Consider the following 10252-nt stretch of genomic DNA (forward strand, 5'->3'; position numbering starts at 1 on the left):
TTCGGCCTCGAGTAGCTGTTGGGAGCTGGATGAGAGCTCCTCTCTGGGGCCGAGAGACCAGACCAGGCCCAGACCCGGCTCCCCGCTTCTCGGGAGTGACCGGGGGTGCCGCAGGAGCTAACTCGGGTTTTTCACTGGGTGTGGCTGGGTTGGGGAAGGGGTTTCGCTTTGGGGAGGATGGTGTCACTTCGCTGGCGTAAAACTCTAATACTTGGATACTTTAAAATGGTATTTAACGTTACAACTAGATAGATAGGTTTTTCTTTTTTTCGGTAAGATGTGTTTGTTTTCTTTTTAAAGGTGAAAGTAGTGCTTGAATTTAAATGAGTACGACATTGTTAGAAATAGCATAAACTAAAATCTCTCTAGTCAGCATAATGAGCGTTTGTCCTCGCCTCATTTAAAGTGTAATGAACTATATATATTTTTTTATAAACTGATAATCACATATATTTGATTTTTGGTATGTTTGTCACTAAGAGCTTAGTGGGGTTTAACCTACTTGCCTTGCTGTAAATACACAGATGATGGTGTTATAGTAGGACAGGTATGAAAGAATATTCTTTAGAGTTTGGGTTGGTTTGAAACAATAGTGCCTGTAAGTTGGTACTGTAAAATGGCTCATCTGTATTTTATTTAGGAAAAATGTAATCTTAAAATATTTTATTTTCTTTACAGGACTGTCCGATATGTTCCCAAAAGCTCGCAAGACAAAATTATTTCTGATGAAGATGTCTTTCAAACACTACTGAAAATATTTAAAGCTCTGTTCATAAATGACGTCAGTAGACAAGCACATATTTTGGCCTTACTTCCAGAAATCAAATGTAAATATCTGGAATTACTGACTGTTGAGCAGAAGCGATCAAAAGGAGATGCATGTAACCATCAGAGTCAACATGTGTTTAGTCCAGAGGAAGTTCTGTTTAATACACTAGGGTTCAGTATTACTCGACACCAAAGTTCCCTGGTGTCTGCTGGAACTGGAGTCTTTGTTACCAAAGGTTTTGTACCAAAAGGGATGGTTGTATCTATGTATCCTGGTAATGGAATGTTCTTTTTTCTGATTAAGTTAGATGTGATTTCTAACCATCTAACTATAGAATGCCAAAGTTCTACACTAATTTTTATTTTACGGGTTTTATTTCTGTCATTCCTTAACAAAATCACAAGTTGTGGTGAATGAGAATATTTATTTATAAACTGACTAGAGCTATTTTGGAAATAAGCAAAGCAATACTGGGGGGGGGTGTAATTTTGTTTATTAAAAAAACCTTTCAGTATTCAAAATCTGATTTTTCAGTGGCTAGAAAAGTTGTTCCAGATTCTTTAAACATAAATGCACGGGAGCAGTTTCAAGTAAATGAACAATGCAGTTTAATTCTTTGGGGTTTCTGTTTTGGATAAGGATCTGAAAAATGAGGTTTTGAGATCTCCACATAGATCAGCAGACAAGGCTATAACTTTTTCAAAGCACAAAAATATAAATTGGAGAACGAAAATAAAACCTTTATTTAGCAGAACTCTCTCCCATGTTTGGAAAATGTTTGGAAAATCAGCACTTCTCTGTTCTTCCTCCTCCTCATTTCTTCGAACTGTATTTGCTGAAATGCTTTGGATTTGTTTCTGTTTCATCTGTCAACAGAATCATTCCCTGCATGTGGTCTCTAGCTTGTGCCAGTATTGCAGGATCGGGACCAGTCCAGGCATTGGGCAGCAGAGCATGTTTTGCCATGCCAAAGCAGGAGTGTCTGGCCATTACCATAGACTGTAAACTGACTAATTGTCAAATGACAATCAAGAGAATGAGCCTGCGACCTTGCAGCATGTACTAAATGTGAGTGTAGGCTCATTGAGAGTCTCCTCTAGCAGCTCATCTAGCAGAACAACAGGATGAGCTGTTGAAATGCCTTCCTTTTTCAGGGGTATGAAGGAAACTGCAGGGCTGCTGGCTGGGGAAGGGACCCTGTGGAGGGACTAGGTCAGTGCTCTCCTGCCTGGTGTTCGGCAGTGAGTGCAGCCTGCCAGCAGGGCCTTCACCTAGCTCCTTGTGATATTGCAATGAAGGATTTCTTCAGAGGGTTGCTGAAGATGTAGCGGGTGTAAAGGATGCAGGACTGCAATGTCATGAAAAATTGCAAGCCAGTCTGCTGTGACTTTTTTGTGCTTGGAACCCAGGGCGGGTTAAGTCCTGCCCACAGATTTGGGAAACGGTCTGCTGAAATTATTGGTCTGTTCTTGGTTTGGCATTTTCCCTCTCCTGTACCAAAATCTCTGATCAGGGGGTGGAGGGAGGGTTTCAGGTTCTTTGGTGTCTGCCTGTGTGCTTTTCAGAGTCCTGACACAGTAGTAACAAACCAGCTTAGTATCTTCATCTGCGCTTTCCTGAACAAACTTCATTTGACCTTTTCCTCTCTGAAGCAGGCCAGTTGGCTGTAATGCTTCATCTGCCTCTCACATGGATACTGTACACAGGCTGTCTCTTTAATTATTTCCTTCAGTGGCTTCTCTCTTTGGAGTATCTTGGCTCATGTAGGTTTTTTTTGCATCTCACAAAGATGTATCTAAAAGCTTGTAGGTTTACAAGTGTTAATGTTATTAACTGAGAGAGGAGTTACCTCCTACCCTCACTGTCTCCTTTGAGTTTCTGTGTGGAGGGGACTGGATGATATCATAAGCCCATTCTGACCATTAACTTATTTTCTTCTGAAATAATCATATCTGTCTTGCAACAGGTACAGTATACAGAAAGCATGAGCCTGTCTTTTTCCAGTCCCTTGGCAATCCGTTTATTTTTAGGTGCATAGATGGCGTCCTTATTGATGGGAATGATAAAGGACTATCAAGAGCAGTGTACAGGTAAGCAGTCAAAAGAAGTAGGGAATTGTCACTCAGCTGATTTAAAACAGTGGTACTAATAGTCTCAGTTCTCTGGTATCTTACCCTAAATTGAGTTATATTTGAATATCATCCACCTAGGTGTATCTCGTAATGCAAACAACACAAGGGTAAGAGTGGATGTGATCTGTTACGTACCTGTTGTGTCTTCATCTGTAATGCCAATGAGATGTGTTTTGATGTATGGAGACTGTTTCCTGTAAAGAAAATAGTTTTAATAAGAGCAGGATGTAGCGTAGAATTTTTTAAATGTTTCTGAACTGTTACTCTTATCTGCTTAGTGGATTAAAAAAAAAAAAAGCCTCTGTATGTACTTACTAATACCAAAAAGGTGAATCTGGCAACTCTAGCTCTGGTTTACAGATCAGCAGCACTTAAGAAGGGAGCAGTAACCATCATTATTTTTATTATTATTATTACTTATTACCATCTCACCTTGGAAGGGACCCATAAGGACTTTTGAGTCCCACTCCGTGCTCCTCGCAGGACTACCTAAAACGAAACCATATGACCAAAAGCGTTGTCCAGATGCTCCTTGAACTCTGACAGGCTTGGTGCTGTGATCACTTCCTTGGGAAGCCTGTTCCCTGTGGTGACCGACCACCTTTTCCTAACGCCCCATCTGAACTTCCCCTGACACAGCTAGCCTGGACTGGTTTAGCTTACCTTAAAATATAATTCGTAGCAATTTGTGTTTAAATATGATATTAAAAGAAAATAAAATAAGCAAAATGATCTAAAATAATACCTAATTTGAATACTAATACCTACTAATACCAGATTTTAATTCTGGGAATGAATTTGTAGTTGATATTGTAATGAAACTTCACATCTTTAGAGGTGAACGAGATGTGTTGACAGTTCTGTAATGGTAACATTTGATGTGGATTTCTGGGATTGTACGTGATGGTTTTGTGCAGGTTCTTCCACCAATCTGAAAGACACCACACACTGGTGGGAGGTTCAAATGTACTTTCTAAAGTGTCACGATGTGCAGTGTTGGTCCACACACGCACACCCCCACCCTAGTGTTGTCCTGTCTCCCAGGTGGGTTGGACGGCTGTAACTTTACCCAGCAACTGTGGCCATTTCTACAGGAGGAAGTACAGATAACCTGTTTACTGAAGGAGCAGTGATTCACGTTAAGGCTGTTGGTCATTTCAGATCTTGCAGCAGGAGAGATCAACTTGGCCCGTTTCAAATGAGTGATGAGAGCTGGCTCACAGCTGCCCTGCAAAACCCACTGGCAATGGGACAGTATGTCAACAACTGCTCACATGGTAGGTTGACACGTAAATTTTCCAGGCTTGAGTTTGTCTTTATGGATATAAATTACTTTGGAGGTGACAGAGTCTGATCTTTGATACTGATCTTCGGGGACAACAGTGCTGATTAAAACAAGATAAGCACTTAGGGGATAAAGAGTTTCTGAGGCCTTTTGTGACAGCTGGCTGTTAGAATTCTTCAGCACAGCAACGCTTCAAATATCCTTGTGCTTTTCTCACTGTCCCCCAGTTTCCCTCCTGGTATGTAGAATGAAAGGCACACGTCCCAGAATGTGAGATGGTGGGAAAGGGTATCTGGCAAAAGACCGTTGGGCTGAGGCAGTACACAGGGTTGCAGATCAGGTTCCCCAGTATGGTTCCAGCAGGCTTCATGAGAAAACCATGTGCACAGTGACATGTACAGTAAGATTCTGTTGCCGCTCAGTTGGAACTGTAATACTTTTTTTAGACTTTCTTAGTTTATGCGCAAAATCTAGGAAACTGTTGGTATGATCTAGCTGTTGGACGTGAAGAGGGGAACTGTCTCACACAGTATGTGTTGGTCTTAAGGTTTGGGGGAATAACTAACTCATGGCAATGGTTGTGAGATACAGAAAGTTGAATTGCTACCATACCTAGCTTCTAAGCAGCTTTCAGAGCCTGCATTACACTAAAGATAGCCTGCCTCCAAGCAGCATCCAGAAAGGTGGCTGGAGTAGCAAACCGGGTATTGACTGTCAAGGAGACAAAGGGCTGTCCCATGAAACTGTTTCTTCCAGGTCCAATGTCCATGTAAACAAAATTCCCCTCTTCCTGCTGGACAGATAGTGATTTTCTCCCTGTCTGTATTTATGACATACTTTGCCACCAGGAAATTTTTTTTCAAGATTTTGTTTTAAACTGTAAAAGCAAATGTTGCATATTAACAACATTTAGCAATGCTGTAAGCTCCCCCTGGCGCTATGCAAGTTGTGCCCCTTCCTATACATGTTGATAATCAGGTCATCCTGTTTAATGCAATAAGGATGGATTAAAGCTCCTGTAGTTGGTTTTGTATCTCTTGTGTAAATTCAAAGTAGGACTTCAGAGGAGTGTAGTAGGTCCCAACAGAGGCATGTTTTCAGGCTTCATGAAGCATCTGGTACTTTGTAGCAGTATATTTGATATTTTTACACATCTCTAAACCTTATTTAAGATTTTTTCAGTATCATAGAGCCTTTTTTTTTTCTTATTTCTAGAAAAAGCAGCCAACGTGTGTTATCAGGAGTTTGATGTGCCGGGATATTTTCCAGTAGAACTGAAACAGTATCTTCCAAACATCGTCTACAGCCATGACATAGAGAGGTTAGCAGCGAATCAAAGAGCTCATAGATTTGTATGATACAAAGCATACTGTATGTGTAAAAAAGACAAACATGGTTGAAGAATAATATTATTCCATAGGAAGATTAGTTACACAAAAGTGTGCACCTGTATGGAAGAGTTAGCTCTTTGAATAGACTTAATTTTAAGTGATTTACAAGACACTTCCTTTTTGTTCCTTTTCCCACATCTTTGCAGATGAGATCAACATATCTCTGAAGACACAATTTTATAACCAGTGGTTACACTGTAGTGCGATTTTTCTGAATCCCATAAAGCACTAGTTACGTTCTGCGTGTATTACTGTATTGGGGTTTTTCGGTATGTATTTCAAATGTAGTTAGCAACCCTTAACCTATTAAAGCCCTTCTAAGGTAGTTGAGTTTAGGCTTCTTACTCTCCTGTTCTCCATGTCTTCTGTGTATGTGAGGAATAAGCAGATGAATTTGCAAGAAGAAACCTAAAATTAATTCGTATTGAAATACTATGCAGTATAAAGGCATGTGACTTTTAATTACACTACACAATTACAACATCCTCATTCCCACCTGAAAATCCACCTTTTTTAGAAATTAAAATACTTGGAAACCTTTCTCAGATTTTTGTTTGGAAATGTGGGAAAAGTGACCATTAGATGAATTGTGTACAAGGAGCAATATGGACAACAAGGACAGACAGTATGTCTGGAAGTGAGTGTCCTGTACTGACATGTAGTCAAGAATAACTTTGACGCTGTGAGAAAGTAAGTTGTAATGTTGATCCTGAATTTAACACATCAAAGAAATTGTGCTTCTGGTCCAGTTGCTACCTTCAGGAACCAAATAATCTGCTTCATCTAGAGGATGTATAAGGATTTTAGAGCAGATCATCTTCTAATGTAATTCTGGAGCTATTTTAAAACTCGGAAATTTGGTTGGAGAAGGTTACGGTGCATATTGGAAGAATGGCTTTTCTGATTAAACTTTGTTGAGGCAAGGTTAAAGATGCATTTGAAATCTGCAGATAAATAACTAAATGCTAATAAAAGAAGCAGTAAGACTGAACTTTCAGGAAGCCTGGATGCTGTACCTGAAGTGTGAAAGCACAGTGAGCAGAGCTAAGCTATGGGACCATTTCAGGAAGGGGGAATTTTGCTCTCTTCCTTGGAATCTGTCCAAGAAAATACGGTCTTTCAGTCATCAGTTCTCCTAGTGTACAGCCACTAGACAAAAGATCCCATCTGCTTCTAGCTGCTTGTTTTGATACTGATACTTATAGTGCTGACAACACGGGTAATCTGGTTTCTAATGTCTTGTAAAAGAGTTCTTAGTACTTGTTTACCTTTTTGTTGTTGTTTGATTTGTTTCAGAATGGCCTCGGGCTAAAGTTCTTAGTAGTGGGGACTGTTTGGGTTGATGCTGTTCTTCACTTTCCCATTTACCAGCATCAGAAGAATACGCTCTGCTTCCTAGAATAGATACTTCAGCTTCAGGGCATGGTCCTCTGCTTAAAGGAAGTTTAGGGGGGTAGCTTCCTAAATCTCTCTGTAAGAGCACTGTTTGCCAGCCACTGATTTCAGCTTGGGGTTTATGGAGAATTCACCCATCATCGTAGATTGCAGCAGGTCTCTGATGCAATTCAGAGCTGTCTTTCTGGATGTTGTTTAGCTGGGAGTGGGTTTGTCCAACTACATGTGGGTAGGTGTGTCTAGACGAATGATTTCTGCTCCATGAACTTTGCTGTAGCTTCTCCTCCTGTCTGTGTAAGTGTCTTTTCTCTGTCTTGACTAATTCTTTTCATTTCTGAATAACTGTGTGAAACATTGTTTGCATACCCACATGGGCTGTGCTTTTTTTGGTAATTATTTTGGTTTTGCTTGCATTTGCTATTTGTATTTCAGTGTTGTTTTTCCAGGCTCTCTGGCCTGCATTATGCACATTACTCCCAAAAGTAATCTAGAGAGAGCCATTGTTTTAGCTCCTTGCCATGAAGAATTAAAAAAATTGAAAGGGAAATATAATTGTTTGCTTCCACATGTTTTGCTTTTCCTTTTTTTACAGCCACCCAAGGTGTGTAGTGCTTGTCACTCTCAGAGACATCAAGCAAGGAGAAGAACTTTTTTCTAATTACTACACTGTTGTCAGCTGAATTAATAGATTCAAGACTGAAGAAATCTGTGTCATTAAAATACTTACTGTGTGTGTACTTGAAGCTTCATGAGCATTTTTACATAATGGAGGGCTGTAGCTTTACCGTTCAGAAAGCAAGCTGCAGGCTTGTATTTCCCTGAAAATACTCCACTTTTGATGCAGAGGTGAAGGTTTAACCATTTACATCATTAGGTTCTCAGCTGTCTACTCTTGTTGGTATTGTTGCTTATTGGTGTTCAGCTGTCCATACAATAGCTCATAAAATAAAAACCTGAGTTCTGGACATGTCATTTAATCTTCTAGTTTGCACAGTTGTCTGTAACTGTGGCTCAGTTTTAGTATTTTGCCATTTCACTTCTCGTGCTTACACTGGACACAATTTGTAAAAAGTACTTCCCTCTCATGAACTATTCCTCAGATAATCCTCATAGTTCACAGTAATTACTAGTTCTTGTTCTGGTTTTCTTGGAGTTGGTCCCTTTGGTATCTGCTTCCTTGTAGAAAGTATTTCAGTGTAGCCAGTTGTCCAAATCCTGTATGAAGCCAGTTTTGGAACAGTGCTAACAGGCGCTTCAGATGTGCCTGCCTGGTGCGCTGTCGTCAAGAGGCCAGCTTGAGCCACTGGCTTTAGCTACGCCTGTCTTGGGGTAGGAGGAAAGACAGTAGTATGTATCTTGAAGCCCTGTCCAATCCTAATTTCAGTGGTCAGTGAAAGTTTCCTGGCATGTGGCAACCTTTCATAGCTTTTATTGTCAAAGAGAGAGAACCTCATGTTGCAGTGTAGCTGGAGGAAATAATGCCAACCATTTTTGTTGACCTTTTTTTTTTTTGTCAGTTGCTGGCATAAACAGAGCCAGCCATTCCCACATTATTCTTGCTGCTGTCTGCAAACTGCCTTCAGAAAGTAAACAAGAGACAGCTTGTCTTTCGGTCTGGCTAAACAGCTTGGGAAAGAAAAATCATCTGAGTATTTACTGCAAAAGTCCATGCAAGCCTCCCAATGAATTTATGGTTGGCATAAGCTCATGAGAACGGAGACGGTGTGCTCTAACGAATCGGGTAATGGTTGGGGCAGCCAGGGTGCCCTGCTTAGCTGCAGAAGCACCTAGTCGTCTTTTCAGAATGCAAAGCTTTTTGGTGTCTGTGTTATTGGTCTCCTTCCAAGCCTGAAGTTTGTCTTTCATATTTATCTGGAAGTCCTTCTCAGCCAGGGAGGGCTGGCTTTTTCAGGAAGATTTAAGTAGCAGAGCTCAGCATGGGTTGTACAAGTGTTACGAAGATGCTGGGGACAACTTCTAGGGACAGTCCTTGTGTCCTCACTGCATCATAACAGATGAGAGCAGGCAGTGATCTAGACTTGGCAGTCTACTAAGGAGACCCTCGTCCTCCATCACTCTGAGGATCCCTTCTCTCCTGAGCTGGGCCTTCTCCCCAGCTGTCTCTGGGAGGAGGTTACTGGGCATCTCTTGATCTCTGAAGAGGAGGCTGGGTGTCAGGGCACCTGCAGTGTTGCTTAGCTCAGCAGGCCAGGGTTTATGAGTAGGTGGGGAACACTAGTCTCAGCATGCCAGAAGAAGCAGGTGCCGTTCCTGTTCTCCGGGCTGAGATGCTGTCACGCAGGGGCATAGATTACTTCAGCTGTCTCATTATACACTTGTCAATACTTTTTACATGGCCAGATTTGAAAGTATACGCCTGTTTCATGGCTGTGGAGCTTAGGTTTATGACTCATTTATTGAGAAAGGTTTGCTTTCCTGCACTTGCTGCCTCCTGGATGTGAATGTTGCACGGCAGTGGGGGATCGCAGCGCTGAAGTGCAGGCTGCCTATCGCTAACAGGGTGTGTGGGACTGGCTTCTCCTTGCCGAAATACTGAAACCTGACAGCCTGCTTCAGGGACTGCTCGTACATGAGAGAAAGGAAGACCTGGCCTGCAACTGGCAGTAGCAGTTGGTTTCTGTCCGCTGGTGGCTATAGAAAGCCAAAAAGTGGCAGGAGGTGGAGGAGGTGCAGTCGGGTGGTACTTCTGAGCAAGAAGCAGCACAAAATGGGGACTGAGCAGGAGAAAGGAAAATGGAAGAGTAGAAATAATGGTCCAGTAAAGTGCTACAGCCTATGAAAGGGCTTCAGGTATATCAGACCTCTCCTTGTCATCTTTACATTCCTGTCTCTTCATTAAAGGTGAAAGTCATTCTAATTCCCTGTGTGCCCATTCATTACCACCGAGCTGACACCGCCAGTGCCTGAGAGGAGGATGCATTCTGATGTTACTTCAGATGTAATGTGCAATTTGATAGTAAGCCAGTAAAATTCTCTATGCAATCTATTCATGGTTTATTAATAATAATAAATTATTCATTGCAGTAAGTACAATCTCTCTCTTGAAAGATGATTTGCCTGGATGATTCTCATTGGAATTCCCTAAAAATAGGGACATACTTAGAATCACAGAATCATTAAGGTTGGAAAAGACCTCTAAGATCATCGAGTCCAACCATCAACCCAACACCACCATGCCCACTAAACCATGTCCCTAAGCGCCTCATCTACACGTCTTTTAAATACTTCCAGGGATGGCGACTCCACCACTTCCCTGGGC

General features: G+C 41.5%; 1 protein-coding gene across 1 annotated transcript; it reads left to right on the forward strand.

Annotated features, from left to right (window-relative positions):
- Positions 1–29: 29 nt before the first annotated feature.
- SETD9 (SET domain containing 9) lies at positions 30–7702 on the forward strand. Its single transcript, XM_009586259.1, has 6 exons — positions 30–196; positions 679–1043; positions 2736–2859; positions 4063–4178; positions 5402–5507; positions 7565–7702. Exons 1-6 carry the CDS (start codon positions 30–32, stop codon positions 7650–7652), a joined length of 966 nt encoding a protein of 321 aa, XP_009584554.1. The 3' UTR covers positions 7653–7702.
- The last annotated feature ends 2550 nt before the right edge of the window (positions 7703–10252 follow it).

The sequence above is a fragment of the Fulmarus glacialis genome, unplaced genomic scaffold (assembly GCF_000690835.1).
Source record: "Fulmarus glacialis isolate BGI_N327 unplaced genomic scaffold, ASM69083v1 scaffold29959, whole genome shotgun sequence".
Taxonomy (NCBI): domain Eukaryota; kingdom Metazoa; phylum Chordata; class Aves; order Procellariiformes; family Procellariidae; genus Fulmarus; species Fulmarus glacialis.

What these genes read in the sequence shown, in the direction of transcription:
- SETD9 (XM_009586259.1), top strand. Translation starts at nt 30, where the DNA reads ATGAGAGCTCCTCTCTGGGGCCGAGAGACCAGACCAGGCCCAGACCCG. An exon ending in GATGGTGTCACTTCGCTGGC is followed by an intron (nt 197 to 678) that starts GTAAAACTCTAA and finishes TTTTCTTTACAG; the next exon opens with GACTGTCCGATATGTTCCCA. An exon ending in GGTTGTATCTATGTATCCTG is followed by an intron (nt 1,044 to 2,735) that starts GTAATGGAATGT and finishes GTCTTGCAACAG; the next exon opens with GTACAGTATACAGAAAGCAT.